The sequence below is a fragment of the Pezoporus wallicus genome, unplaced genomic scaffold (assembly GCF_028554395.1).
Source record: "Pezoporus wallicus isolate ANWC-B61680 ecotype Strahan unplaced genomic scaffold, APGP_CSIRO_Pwel_v1 contig_6566, whole genome shotgun sequence".
In the NCBI taxonomy this organism is placed as follows: Eukaryota; Metazoa; Chordata; class Aves; order Psittaciformes; family Psittacidae; genus Pezoporus; species Pezoporus wallicus.
Genome location: NW_026638763.1, coordinates 2875621 through 2890867, shown reverse-complemented (window position 1 = coordinate 2890867; position 15247 = coordinate 2875621). Strand labels below are relative to the sequence as shown.

Sequence of the window (15247 nt, the reverse complement as noted above, 5' to 3'; positions counted from 1 at the left end):
ATGACTGTTTGTGTCTGTGTTTGTAAACTTCTGGGAGAAATGCCAAGGACTGGAGACTGGGACAGTACCAGGTTTTGTAAAGTCTTTTTGATGGCACTGAAATGAGAGGAACACACCTGAAGTTTCTCACACAACTGTCTTCAGGGCAGAAACATCGTGTGAAATTTGCACCTTGCTGGGTAAGGGGCTAATTGAGCGATTTCTCTCTTCAAAAGCATTTGTTTTAGATATATTGTAATTTCAACATCATCTGTCAGGAACATGTAGTGGTTTGTTGGTGCTCTTCAGTTTCTGGTTCCATTTGAAGGTACTTGCAGGTAAGAGGGGAAGAAGTCTAAAAGAGGGGAAAAACTGCCCCCTAAACTGAAAAAAAAAAAGTATGCATTGCAATTGAGGACATTTGAGGCTGTTCTAGAAGGGTTTGTAGTATTGGAGAGTATATAATCAAATTAAGACACTGGAAGTTTTGGAAGTTTTTTGGTGCCAGTTTTTGAATAGCCTTCATATTCACATAGGTATGAAATATATACCCGCAAACTCCTTCTTTGCTTGAGCAGCAGCTCTGCTGCGTGTGGATGTTTCCTGGCTCTCAGGAGTAGCAACCTCTGACTGTTAACCACTCGGGCTGAGGGAGGTAGATGGTGAAGTTGGACAAGTCCTAAACTCATTGCTCAGTGTATCGGACTGACAGTGTTCTTCTGAGACAGCATCTTGGAATTCCCAGGGACAGATCTAACATGGGACTCCCTTGTGTTCATAGTAACCCCACAGAGAAAGCATGGGCTTCAGTTCTCTCCCCCTTATGGTTTAGCCGTTCTAAATCACTTTGACTTATTATAGTTAATTGCCATATGCTGAGATGGGGGGAGGCATAGATGTCTGAATCCATACTCCTTCAGATTTAAAAATTCCTGTGCCTGCTAGCAAGAAATGACACAAAACCAAGAGTCAGTCAGATGCTGAGAGCGTTGCCAAATCACCAGAAGCTTTGCAAGTGGGGCTACAGCTCTTGTCAGTGCATTTCCCTGTCTTATCCTAGTAACAGGGCTCTTACTGAATCACTGTCTGCTGGGAAGGACTTTATTCTGAACTCCTCTATAGTCTGAAGTTACTGGCTTGTTGATAAAGGTTAAAATCTTTTGGGATTTTAATAGTATAGTTTAGGACTAGCATTAGGACCGTCAAACCTGGTCATTGTGATGCTGAGTAGGTAATATACAGCATGAAAACCTCATGGTTGAAGTACAATGCGGTAGTGAAAGGTGAATAAACCATACAGAGAGTGTTAAGGCAGTACTGGAGCATGTGGTACTCTATTTTTCTTTGTAATTTGAGGGTTAAGGAGAAAGCATCCAGACTGGTATTTCTCAGCTCCTTAGTGTTCCACATCTCCCTCTCATGTTTGCACCTTCAGTGTAAAACCTGTAGTTATAAACAAGCTAAGGCTTTGGACAGGGAGTTTGCTTTTCTTAGGATCCATACATGGCAATCTTGGAATTGTTGACCCCTTATGGGATCTGGGCGTTGAAAATTGCTGAGCTGGGCAACTGCTGTGGAGATCAAAGAAACTGAAGACATTGAAAGGCAGGCAATGGAAATGCTATTTGTCGAGGTTTAAGCTCAGCCGTAAATCAAGCAGTCTCTCTCTCACTCCCCTCCTTTAACTAGGAACCAACTAGTACACTAGTTAAACAGAGAATTTACTGTGGAATTACTATGCTACACTCTTGTTTACTACTCTCTTATGGTTTTTTTCTTTGTCTCTAGCTTCTTAAGGAAGATCTGACAGTATCTGATCTTTCAGGCTTCTGTGGGCCATGTTCAGTTAAATCTTTCATTGGGTTTATTTAACTGTCTCCTGCACAATGCTGAAAGTACAGTGTAAGGCAGTGATTCCTGCTGTGTAGGCTGTGAAATAGATATAGCATGGTATGACAGCATAGCTGCTGACAAGAGGTGGAGGGTGACACTGGTGGTTTGATCCCAAAGTTAGGGAACCCTTTGCTTAAGCTATGGTTAGCCACAGGCTAAAGGGCTTGTAAAGGAAAACTGTTGGTCTTTACTCAAATAGTAAAGAAAATAAAAGAATATTATTGTGTGTCTGGTATGTAGGCAGTGCCTGATGAAGAAAGAACTGGGTACAAAGGCACGGAAAGATTTTTTAGGAAACATTTAGAACTTACAGTTCTTAGTTTTTATAGCATTAGCCTTGATGATTGCTTTCTAAAGCGTTATTTTTGAGAATATATAATACATTAATTTATCAAATGCTTGCTTTATATAGATTTACATTAAATATGTTTCTCCCAGTAGTGCCTCTGAGTTTATTTCAGAGTGTTTCATTATGTGGTAGGTGTTCTGCTGTGCTGAACTTGTCCTAGGTAGCTACCTAGCTGCCATTGCCGGGATACTGTTGTTAACTCATTTAAGTATAAAAAATATACTCAAACAAAAAGCAAATGCAACTCAACAAGTAACTTCTCTCCAGAGCAGGTTACAATAAAATCCAGGCAGATTTACGGGGTGGGGATGTGTAGATGTTCACCTCTGTGTGTGCCTATACATACACATACATTCACACACGTGTTTTAAAACACATCCTTCCAGTCATGTGGCTTATGGTCATGCTTTTCACTTTGGGCAAGGTTAGATGACTGTCTTGAACTTAGTGAGTCTTATTTCTCAGACTGACAGGATCAGAAATGCAATGAAGCATGACCACCTACTCCCATGAGATAAAGGCTTTCATTGCACATGGAACAACCTCTGAATGGAATAAAGACAAAACCCAAAAGAGTGTTCTTGTTTGACTTGGTGGGGAGCATAGTCTATCTGTGTGCTTTAGATAATGTCCTTTTTTAATGGAATCTTTTAATAATGTTGAAATGTTGAAAGAGTGAACTGACAGTTGTTGTATTTGTACTGTGTCATGAAAATGAGAAAATTTACATGGCCCATGTTATTTTCAGGTTTGCTGTAAACTACCTACCGTAGCTATAATGACACCAGCCCTCAGAGAGGCAGCAACAAAAGGTCATGGTATCCACTTGTCACCTTCTTTGTCCTTTAGAGCTATGGAGTCTGATACAGCTTTGTGCATGGAAAATTCCAGAGCAGTGGAAGAGAAGATAAAAGAGGACTCCATCGCACAGATTACTTGCTCAGTCCTGGGGTTCCCCACTGCTGAGCCCAACCTCAGGAATGATATCCTCAGTGTGCAGCATTTTGGTTCTCCACCATCCTCCAAGCGCTATCAGTCTGTCTTGTTAATGAGTACAAATTCTGCGTTTAACAACAAAACCGGGAAGCAGACGAAAGTGGGAGAACCGGGCTGCTTCAGGATGGGAAAGTCATTGCATAATGGTGCTGACACCTCAGCTGGGCAGATTAGTCATTCAGAACCTGAGGAACAGGTCAAAGGGCAAATGTTTTCAGAGATCACATCTTCGAATCTGGCAGAAACACAGAGACTTTCAGAGTCCAATGTAACTGAGTCCAGTAATGCAGAAGAAATGCAGTTTTTAAATGGGAAATGGTACAAGAAGAATGGTTTTTTGGGTAGAGCTTTGGAAGTCTGCACTGAAACAATAAAGGGGGATTTATTACACCAAATTCTTCATGGGACTTCAGAAGGGATTTTGAGGTGCACCCCAGAGGAGGTGTATGCTCGCTTACTCCAGTGTGTCACTAAGCAACAAATGGAAATCAGTCGTGCCAAAAGAACTCAGAAACGTTTACAAATGCTTCTGGCAAAGCATGTTATCAAACACTGCGATCAGCAGCTGAAATGCTTTGTGAAACATCACCTACAGAGGATGAAGGTTTTCCATGAGCCAGCCAGATTTTTGAGCAGTAGCTCCCTCAGGTGCACTGAAGGTTGGCCAGAAAACAACACAACTACTTTGGAGAGTAGTTCGAGTTCGGACCCCCAGAATGGAGTTAACATTGCACCAGGTGAAATCCGGGGATTTGCACTTCACACTGGAGGCCTGCTGTCTCGTGTGGAGAAGGATCTGGACTCCGATGCAACATGTAGCAGCTCAGATGAAGATGGTGAGGAACAGACTGTAAGAGCAACTGGGGAAGCGTAAGTGTTAAATTCCTGCTAGACTCATGTCCTTCGTGCTTATAAATCAAGATGCAAGGGTCTAGACCTGCAGGTTCCTTCTTGTGTAACCCCTCAATAGATAGTCCTACTGAAATCGGCGGGACTGCCTGTGTGAGCCAGGTTTCTCAGGGGCCAGGCAAAGAGTAAGAACTCCTAATTACAGCGTTTAAGGAACAGTTAACTTTACTAGATGGTAGAGCTAGATTTTGTAGTGCACTCTTACAAGTTTGCATTACATTAGTACTGCTAAATGATTCAGTCCTCGGATGGTGCTGTAAATTGAGTAGTAATAGCAGTGCTGTAAAAGTGCTTTTTGGCCAGTATGAAAATAATTCTAATTTTATTCTGGAGTTATTAAGAATTAGTCAATGTTAGGATCTTGAAATCCACTGCTATGTGATAAAGAATAAAAATGGTCATCTGATGCAGGTGTCAAGCCATCCAGTGTTTTGGGTTGTATATTGAAAAAGTTTGCTGCTTTGAATTGTGATTTGTAAAATGTTTTAGTTTACTTCCTGAAGTTAGTTGTTCTGCTACTGGGAATGAAGGTAGGAGTGGTGTTTTTATTGTTGCTGGTGTCTTTTTTCAAGAAGAACTAGAGGGAAATTGGTCTTGTGAACTAATACTGTCTTGACTTCGCAAGGATTGTGTCAGTACAAATTATTGTAGCTTTGGAAATCAGTAACGGGTAAGAGAAGTAGATCGTAAAATTGTTCCCTTATGGTGGTACAGCCTCTTCTATTTTTCTTTTTTTTTTTTTTTTTTTCGTCCCCTGCCTTGCTACACTATTGAAATTTCATGACCAAAGAGATTGAGTTAGAAAGCAGTGAAAGGACAACTGCTTTCCCCTTCTGAAGGGAGATGACAAGAACAGAGTATGTCTTGAGGTCTGTTAGGATGTGATAGTCAGGACAGTGACACATGGAATAGAGCTTCATACAAACAACGGTTTGCTAGGAGCTACATTGCACCTGCATTTCTAGCACTTGAAGTCAGGATTGGTTTTGTCTTTCCTGATGTCTTCTTAAACTGTTGTTAGTGAGTGTCTAGAAAGCATTAAGAACTACACTGGTGTTTGAGGAAAAATAAATACTTCAAAGCTTATCTTGGTCTATTTCTTGTAAGGCATTATGTTCAGAAGAAATCAAAGAAGTTGGAAAAGAGCTGTGCCCTGTTATGTGTTCATAGCTTCAATGAGGGAAGCTTCAGTATAGCATGGTTATATGAAATCATGCTGCATTTCCTTAAATGTATGCCTGGAAACCTGGAAACGAAGTAAAAACTAGTTTTGATTTTTCTTTCACATATTGTCAGAATGGTAAATTACTGGAATGCAACCAAAGCATGATGACTTGCCAGCTAAGTCGGGATCACCTTAGATATTTGAGTTTGTGCAAGTAGTATTCTCCTTTGTCTCTTCCCAGCATAGGAGAATCTGCATTCTTCTCACTGATAATGTTTGAACTTCTGAGTTATATCTCTGCCTCTCGCATTCTTATCTTGTGATTACATGAACTGAAAAAGAAAAACTGATGAGAAACTCATAATTCTTGAAGGGTAGTAGATAATGTAAAACTTGGACTGAAGTTCTGTGTGAGAGGTTGTTTTTTCTCTTCTCGCCAGGGGCAGTTGAGTTTCTAGCTCTGCCTGCCAGTCCTTTACCTTTATTTCTTCTTGTGGCTTTTGAATTCCTTAAGTTGTCTTTTCCACTTTGGGCTTGTTCAGTTTGTTTTGTTCCACTGAGGAGAAAAATCCCCAGAGGATTATTAAGTACAAAGGCACCCCCTTTGGCTCAGGAAATCCCCAAACTGCTGTTGCTGGCAGCTGAGGGTGTGTTCTGGAAAAGCCCTGTTCCCTCCATGCCTGCCCTGTTGTGGGACTCCTTCGACCTGCTGGTCACGCTCCTTTTGATGCAGCCCAGGATATGGTTAGCTTTCTGGGCTGTGAGCGCACACTGAAGTCAGCTCATGTTCAGTTTCCCATCGACCAACACCCTCAAGTCCTTCTCTGCAGTGCTGCTCTGAATCTCTTCTCTGCCCAACCAAGGTGTAGGACCTTGCACTTGGCATGGTTAAACTTCATGAGGTTGGCATCAGCCCACCTCACAAGCGTGTCAAGGTCCCTCTGGATGGCATTCCTTCCCTCCAGCATATCAACCGAACCACACAGCTTGGTGTCATCGGCAAACTTGCTGAGGGCGCACTCAGTCTGTGTCAGGGACAAAGATGTTGAACAAGACTGGTCCCAACACCGATCCCTGAGGGACACCGCTCGTTACTGGTCACCAGCCGGACACTGAGCCATTGACCACAACGCTTTGTGTGCAGCCATCCAGCCAGTTCTTTATGCACCGAGTGGTCCACCTATCAAATTGATGTCTCTCCCATTTAGAGACAAGGATGTCGTGTGGGACAGTGTTGAACATTTTGCACAGGTCCAGGTAGATGACATCAACTGCTCTACCCCTGCCCATCACTTCTGTAGCCCCATCGTAGAAGGCCACCAAATTGGTCAGGCAGGATTTCCCCCTAGTGAAGCCATGCTGGCTGTCACCAAGCACCTTGTTGTTTTTCATGTGCCTTAGCATGCCATCCAGGAGAATCTGCTCCAAGATTTTGCCAGGCACAGAGGTGAGACTGTTTGCATTTAACTTCAGGGTGTAATCACACTGGTGTCTGGTCACTGTTATGCCTGCATTGCTTTTTATCCTTTTTATGGGGGGAGGAGGGGTCAATCCAATGCAGGGAGAAACCTGCTGTTACTGTGCTTACCTGAGAACAGCCTGTTTACTGTCAGGAGGAAGAAGCCTATTCCAGCTCCAATTCTTCATGGTAGCAAAAAACCTGGAGCAATTTTTAGTAGTTTGAACCTGTTCATTCTCATTATCCTGAAAAGAGTTCTGTCCAATGGGTGTTGACATAAGCTCTTCTGAGCGGTATCTCAGTGCTTTGTGTCTCAAGTAAGATTGTCTCTATCCATCTATTTCAATACCTTTGTTGTTTAGTTGCAAATAGCTGTTATATTGAGACTACCGCTTGTCCCTTGTGCATTGCATTGGTGTTGGCCTCAACACCAAAATGAAGAAAGATCCTAAGTCTTCTGGTGAAGGCAGTTGTTCTAGCTGACAGTTCAGTTATTGAACTTCCCTAGTTCCTAGAGCAACTGGAAAGCCTCATCCCATTTCAAGAGCTTAATCAAAACATATTTGGTCCTTTGAGTATTTGCTAAAAAGAAATACGAAAAACCAGCTGGCCTTTTTCAGGAATTTTGTCATTTTCTGCCAGCTTCAGCTCGTTCATGTTTTTAACCTCTCAGTTTTCGTGGAAGGTTTCTTAGGTAAAGCACCAAGTTTCCATCAGTAATTTGTAGTGTATTCTACTGCTGTTACAGTCTTCGGGTGCAGGACATTCCTTGGACACTGCACAGGGATATGATAAGAGAGAAGCATGATAGTACCTCTCTCCGGTTTCTCAAAGGCAGATGCTAGGTGCTGGTCACTAGCTCCCAGCTAGGAACTAGCAGCCAGAGTGGATGGGCTGAAGTGGGCATTGCAAAGCCGACAGTAACCTTCAGGAATTCACAACTAACATAACCAACTAACGTAACCACTTCAAATGCAACATAGCCAACATTACACCACATGAGTTTACTTGGGACTTGTTGATCATCTTTGTGGTTAATGAAGATGGAAGATGATCTATAGAAATGGTCAAAGATTTCCAGCAAGGTTAAATGGGGGAGGATGTGAGCTTGGAGTTTTTTCAGCAACACATCTCTGCTGTGGGAGCTATGTATTGTGTCTTTCCAGGCCAACTCCACATCTTTTTATCCATGTATTTTTTGTGTGTTCCTGGTGTGGTTTAGAAGTTCTGCTTGCTTACTATATGCCACAAAGAAATCTGATGCTGAAGTGGTTATTTGGGAAACCTTTATAGTTGTAGGGTAGAGTTTTTCTTCTACATAAGATACATGTATGATCTTCCAGAATCAAAGATGTATCACTGGGCTTCTCCAAAGGCACTGCTGCTCACTCCATCAAATAGTAATACATGTACCTAATGGATTACAGAGAAAAGCTGCTTACAATAGATGTTTGCTGCAAAATAAGTAGCTGTCTACTCATGAAAAGTCCTGTACCCCAGATCCCCTGTCTGAATACAGATTCTCTTAGATGATTTGGTGGGATTTTTTCCTTCTGAAATATTTTCCTGCTTTTTCTCTTGATTTTTTGAAAGACATGTTTTACTGATTATCCTTCAGCAACCTCAAGCCTGACGAAGAAGCAGTGTTATGTTTTTCCATGCCCACAGGGTTTATTGTGCTGGAAACTTTTATAATGAATGTGCAGAGATAGTAAATCTTTTCCCCTCCCCACCCCCCTTAGATTGCCAGTTGGAGAGAAGCTGGGAAATCTCCTTTTAGTACATATACTTGCTGGGGAGGGGAGCAGTGATGCAGAGAACTACAGGAAGGAACTAATCTCTCCAGATCTAATCTGTTTGTTCTAGATTATTTTCCATTTTTCCTGGCATTTTTTCTCAAAGGCCAGATGAGCAACATCAGTGCAGTTCTGCAAGCCTTGCTATAGGAGACACTGCTTAAGGGCTAGAGTTTATTGCATGTCTTTGAGCAACATTATAAGGGAAAGCTGTTAGTTTTTGCAAGGTCAGGTCCTAATTTTCCACTTCAAGCTGTAATTTCATTTCATACCTGGTATGAGAACTGAATTCTTGTTTTGGGAAAGGGAGGAAGAGGGTCTGCCAGGTACTCAATACTCGTCTCAGTTTTTCTTAAGCACAAACCCCCAGTTGTTTCCACGTGGTTTTTTAAGACCTTTTTAGTTTACAAGTTTGGGAAATGTTTGCATAGAAGATTAATGTGAGGGCTTTTGAATGAGTATAATTTCATAGGCGCTAATAATACATGGATTCTGAAATGGTTTGTATATTGCTTTTTCATGAATTCCATTCTCTCAGTTCTTGGCTCCTGTCACTAGGATGTGGGAGGAGAATTGTTACCAGGGAATTAAAGAAAAGGTAGTTTTATATTGCCTTCTGTTTTCATTCCAGGATACATGGATTATTTCAGAATATATTCAACCTCATTTGGTTGGATTTCCATAAGAAGGATTTACAACTTCTTTAGGGTCCCATATGCATTTACTGTTTTTTTTTTTAGAGATCTCATGTACAGCAGTAACAACTTGCTTTTGAGCAAGACTTCCTTTTCACAATGCCGGAATAGTGTTCATGTGAGTGAGGAGCCTGATTTCTAACCTGTAATTATATTAACATTTTTGCAGCTACTGTAAGCTTTTAATGAAAGGTAGAAGGTTTGACAAGTTGTAACCTGCAAGGTAATCTCAGAGCCAGGAATGTCAATGCTTTTCTGTTAGATGTTGAATGCATGTTAAATAAAAACTTGGCATTACTCTTCTGAATGACAGTTTCATGCACCGTCAAGGTAGAGTACAATAGAAAATCTTTTAATCAGACACATGTGTGCATGATAACCTCTCATGCTTAATTAAATGGTAGACAAGGAGAGTTTGGTGCTTGATGTCAACTGCTGCTGAATCAAGATTTTATGGGCAGCCTTTTTCTTTTGCTAAGCTGTGAAATCTGTTTTAACTAAAAGATCTGTTTACAAACAACAAGAAACTAATTTTTTATACCATCTTATAAACTGAGGGCAGCATGATTTCATTTCATGGATAACATTGATTCCAGGAGAAGCTACTTCAAAAGGATATATCCAGTGCCTTTGAAAATCAGTGTACGTGGGCCCCTGATACAGGAAATCATTTAAATGCTTTCCTTTTCTCATGAAATCAAAAGTGTGCATAAAGACTTCCCAAAATAGGAATGCTCTCCTGTAACAGGGTTTCATTCATACTGCTAAATATGGGTTAGGAATGTAACTAGATATCAGACTTAAATATATTGACCTGAGATCTTTCTTACTGAAACTGAAATAGTTGTAAATTATTTTATTTTCATCCAATCGTTTTACCTTGCTGTTGGCGGTGAGAACAAGTTTGCTGTTGTGGAATTTAAATCAATTGAATTTTCAGTTATCAAACTTTAAATACTGATTCTGGTATTGAAAAAAATATAAGCCTGAAGGTCCATGTTTGAATAGATGTGCATTCTAACCTCCCCTTCCTTGCAGCCCATGGGGGCAGACTGGGCAGCAGTAAAAGTCTGAAACTCCACCCCAAGCTCCTGCAAAGCATCCAAACCAAGAAGGCTGCAATGATTCAAACCTATGTTTATTACACTCTCCACCCATTATCCCTGTGGACCAGACTGTAGGGTTTAACCTCAAAACAAACTCCATCCCTGCCCCGCAAAGCAAATAGCCAAGTACTGTTTGGTTACTCCTCTATTACTTAATCACAACATGCTTACAGCAACTGGGGGGGCCCAAAGGACTCTGTTTCTGATGTCCCATGTCCCGAGGGCAGGTGCCAGGGTCCCTCTGGGGCAGTTCTTGGGCTGTGCTGCTGGGGCTTATCCCAAACAGGGGTTTTACACTCAGCACAACCTCTCAGCAGGTTCCTTTGGGTCCCCCAGGAGTGGTGGGTCCAGACCTCAGGGCTTGAAGCAGGACCCATCCCAGCTCTGTCCAACTGTCCGCCTACCCTGAAGAGTACTCTGGGGTCCTTCCAGCTTTCCCGTTAGCCCATTGCCTACAGCATTCCCCTACATATGGTGGGAAGACTGCATCACTTAACAGCAAGGCATGTTCACTTCAGTGGGGGGCAGTGGGAGGTGGAGGTCAGTGTACTTTTGTTGCTGCTCCTGCTTCTCATTTCTCAACTGATTGCTTTGCTGTGGGCTTCCCCACCAGTTGCAGCCTCTTCTGAGTCTCCTCTCAGTCCCTGCCCAGCAGTTTTCCCTGCTATGCTTCCAAAAACTTGTTGATCATCTCCAGTGCCCCAGCATGCAAGTTCTGGATCAACTGTTAGTTGTCTATCCAAAACGTCGCAAGAATGTATCCATTTTTACATCAAAATCTGATACTGTATGTAGCTAAAATGAAATTATTTAAAAGCTGGAGTTAGATATTATATGAATACCATAAAATCATATAATGGGTTGGGTTGGAAGGGACCTTAAAGCTCATCCAGTTCCAATCCCCTGCCATGGGCAGGGACACCTTCCACTAGAGCAGGTTGCTTCGAGCCTCTGTGTCCAACCTGGCCTTGAACACTGCCAGGGATGGGGCAGCCACAGCTTCTCTGGGCACCCTGTGCCAGCACCTCAGCACCCTCATAGGGGACAACTTCTTCCTAATCTAAACCTCGTTCTCTAAGTTTAAAGCCATTCTTTGTCCTGTCGCTGTATTCCTTTGTAAAGAGTTCCTCTTCAGGTTTCTTGGAGGGCCCGCATTAGGTATTGGAAGGCTGTTACAAGGTCTTCATATCTCCAGGCTGAACCAGCCCAGCTCTCTCAGCCTTCCTCCAGAGCAGAGTTGCTTCAGCCTTTGCAGCATCTTTGTGGCCTCCTCTGGACTCACTTGAGCAGGTCCTTGTGTTGGGGGCCCCAGAGCCATGCCATACCTACCTATTCCTTGTGAGAATATATGTACGCATTCTGGGACCAACTTCAGTAGCTGAACAGCATTGATATGCTGCTCATATGCTGTAATAATATTCCATCTGCACATATCTTTAAAGGAATATATTGTGAGCGCAGTCTTATTTTATGTTGAGCATGGGATCCAGGCGTAGCACTACTTTCTTGATTTCTTTTTCAAGGGCAGTTGTGTAATAGTCACAGAGAATTTCTAGGCCTGTGTTCCTGGTGTTTTGTTGGTAGTCTATTGATGTTGTGCCATTGCAAAGGCAAGAAAAGCAGCTTGTTTCCAGGCAGCCCTGGTGTTCCTGAAGTTTCTTTCATTGTGTGTTAGCGCTACCTGCTTTTCTGCTCTATGTTGGTCTGATTAACAGCATGCTGAGGTTTAGTGGAAGAAGCTGGGGTGCTGGGGGGGCCAGTGAAATCATAAACATGATTTTTGAATTCTTGTAACAGAAGGCATTGACAAATATGTATTTTGCTGTGTATTTTGTATTAAAAGAGGAAATGGTGCTGGTTGTTTGCCTTGTGCAGGTTTTTACTTGGGCAGTTAATACTCTAACTGACCCCACCTCCACCAACCAGTTTGTTTATCGTTAACAGGTCTAAAGAAAGATGTAAACAGAATTGAAGATGAAAAGCACCTGAAACCAGCTACTGGGGAAAAAAATGAGCACTTTAACAGACAAAACTGCTTGCAGAAGCTGACTTTTTAATTTCTATTTTTTGAGCCTTACGTTGAGTTAACAATTCAGTGCAAGTGTAACAGTCCAGATTCAAATAGAAAACCCATAGTAACAGTGTGATTCTTTCAGGAGCCCTGTAGCAGGCAAGTACTGGCAGTGGCATCCCATCAGTTTGGAAGATGGGATTTCGCAGCTGAGGGAGCATATAGACCTCCAGTGTGAAATTGTTATGGAACTTCTCCTTTGCTAGGGTATCCAAGCGCAGAGACTTTCCCTTCTGGTATTTTAGTTTTCTTCTATAGCCTTTTTTTTCTGAGTATCAATTTTCCTCTTCTCCCATGTACCATGATTTTTCTCTTCAAGGGAAAATCAGGGCTGTGGTTGATAACCAGTCTCAGGTGTTACTGCATAAATTCCTCAGGCCTGATGGATTAGTAGAAACGTTCGGCTGGATGCAGTTTTTGGTTTGGGAAGGTAAGACTAGTATTATGTGTTAGTATCAACATATGCTACTGGATGCAATTCTGAAAGTATTAAATGGCAACAGGATGTCAGAGATGGTGGGACTAGGCATGAGTGCCAGAAATAGTTGTGATAAGCAGTTGCTGATGTCTGTAGATGATAGGGAGAACTGTAACCCCATCTTTTCTGAATCTGTGTAGTGTTTCAGAGGAAAATCTCTGCCAAGTAAAAATTGCTGTGAAACACCAGATAGCAACCCAAGAGGCTGCTGAGGAATGACCTGGTTGCAGATCTTCACAGAGATTGCAGTGTCATTTTGAATACCAGAGAACTTCCCTTAACTGATTTTGGGGGGAGGAAGGAGACACAGTGTGCAGTTAGGCTGTGATGAGCACTCCTGGATGATCTGGGCAAAGGCTGGTTGATGATGGTGAACAGTATTGTGTTGTGTAGCATATATGTGATATGATACCAGAGGATGATATTTGTTGCACTTTGTTTTAATCTTTTTTGCACTCTGGAATGCGTAGAAGAGATTTGAGTTCATAAAAGACACTCACTGGGGTTTTTTAATGGTGCGGTTATTATGGGTTTAACAATTAACTGGTCCAGGGGAATTAATACTTCAACAGCAACTGAGGTTAGTTCATTCTGAAAACAAACATTAAGTAGGAGTGCTGAAAGAATAAGTTCTTGAGAAAGCATTTACGGGTCATTTTGTAGTTGGATATGTTTGTTCAGCCATTACAAGTGATGGAAGTTTTTGTTGGGAGTGGGCATTTTTATCTCATGAATAAAATCTAAAGATTATCTAAAATACATGGGCTGCATACTTGGATTCACCTAGTTTAAATGTTTTCTATGATACCACCTCTTAGTTTTCACAGGTAATCTCTTAATTTACTGCCACTGTCTGCAGAGGGAAGAAAAATTGACATGTTGAATTACACCAGTGTGTTGATAAAAGGTATCACAAGCTCTGCTGCTCACCTTAATGGCTTGCAAGAAAATGATTGTACTTAGGCCAGCTGCTTTTTGAGGGTTGCCATGTATAGTCAAACAGAAACTGCCTGTGATGCTGGTTTAGGGGCAGCTCGGGGAGTTCACAGCTTTGCAGCTTCGGTGCTGGGGGACCCCCATGCGACTGTGCTGTTGAGCATTTGTGATAGTGCCACATGGTGAATATGAAGTGGTTTGTATTTTTGTACAACTCAGCTTCCCAAGAGAATTGGGAGGGGGTATGATTTTTTTTCCAGTGTATTAAGTCTCATGAATTTCATTGTGAGTCATATGATGTCTGGGTGGGATTTAAAGATACGGAGAACTTCCTGGTTTGGTTGGTTTTTTTTTTTCCTTTTCTGTTTCCAGAATTGAGTCCTTCATCAAAACTACAAACTTCTGCTGTTGTTTTCAGTGCCTCCCACCAAGGAAGGTGACCAGCTCTGTCCTGAGGGTAACCAGTCTGGGGGTTATGAGCTGCTTTTTGCTCCCCAGTACTTCACTGTTGCATGATTGGCAACAGGCTTCTGATAGCCCAGGAGTTCCTAGTGGGAGGAGATGAACCAACAGGGGTGGCGGAGGTCAGGATCACTTTAGGACTAAGTCATCTGAAAACTGGATGCCAGGACAATGTGGATTAAACTGAAGGGGACATGACCTGGAAGAAAGAGCAAAATACTCTGTGTTAGGAGACTGAACGGAGATGAAAGCGTGAGGGGATGACAGGAACAACTGCTGCTCTTATGTTTAATGCAGGAGTTTGGGATTGGAGAAGTTTTTCCCACCCACACTACGTGGGTGCCTTGTTCTCTGGCTTGCTTGTGTTTAAGAATGTTGTAACTTGAAAACTCTGCTGTTCTTTGATACAAACCTTTTGGAAGGAGACTGTGTTTTGGGTTGGCAAACCTGCATTTTGGAGTTTAGATGTGGGTCTGTTGCAGGCACGCTCCTTTCCTGTTCAGTAGGAAGCCTGCTGTCATTGTCCTTACAGATGTGTCGTGGTAGGGGTATGCTACTTGTTCTCACTGGGAGTTAGGAGGCTGGAAGGCCTCAGTATGTAAGAGAATTGTGGAGAACTTTGCCTTGGGCACAGAGCTGCCTCCTCTAAAATACTCTTTCGTGTGCTCATCATACCTGTTTGAATCAACCTGCCCAGATACATACTATTAATCCCAGGATCTGTATTTTTTTGTGCATTTTAAACACCACTGTGTTTCTCCTTCGTTATTTATGAACTAGTTTTCAGGCTTCTTGTTTTGTTTATAGAAAAAAAACAGGCCTGAGAAGTTTAAATTCCACCCTTTTCTCCTTTTCTTTAAACAAACAAACAAAGAAACCCCCAAGCATAAAATCCGACAGTGTGTGTGTCTAGCACAGCATTTTTATCTTGCTTAGCAGTTCCTCTTTGCACT

General features: G+C 42.1%; 1 protein-coding gene across 6 annotated transcripts in view; it reads left to right on the top strand.

Annotated features, from left to right (window-relative positions):
• The window catches only part of KANSL1L (KAT8 regulatory NSL complex subunit 1 like), a 61373-nt gene continuing 46126 nt past the window's right edge, over positions 1-15247 (top strand). For 2 of the 6 annotated variants that reach the window (XM_057412290.1, XM_057412293.1), the window contains exons 1-2: positions 1-179; positions 2970-4087. In XM_057412290.1, the coding sequence (XP_057268273.1) occupies positions 102-179; positions 2970-4087 (1196 nt within the window). In that variant the 5' untranslated portion in view covers positions 1-101. Of the gene's footprint in view, positions 180-2660; positions 4088-15247 lie in introns of those variants that run through there. The other 4 variants (XR_008972518.1, XM_057412289.1, XM_057412292.1 and 1 more) reach the window with 3 other exon arrangements.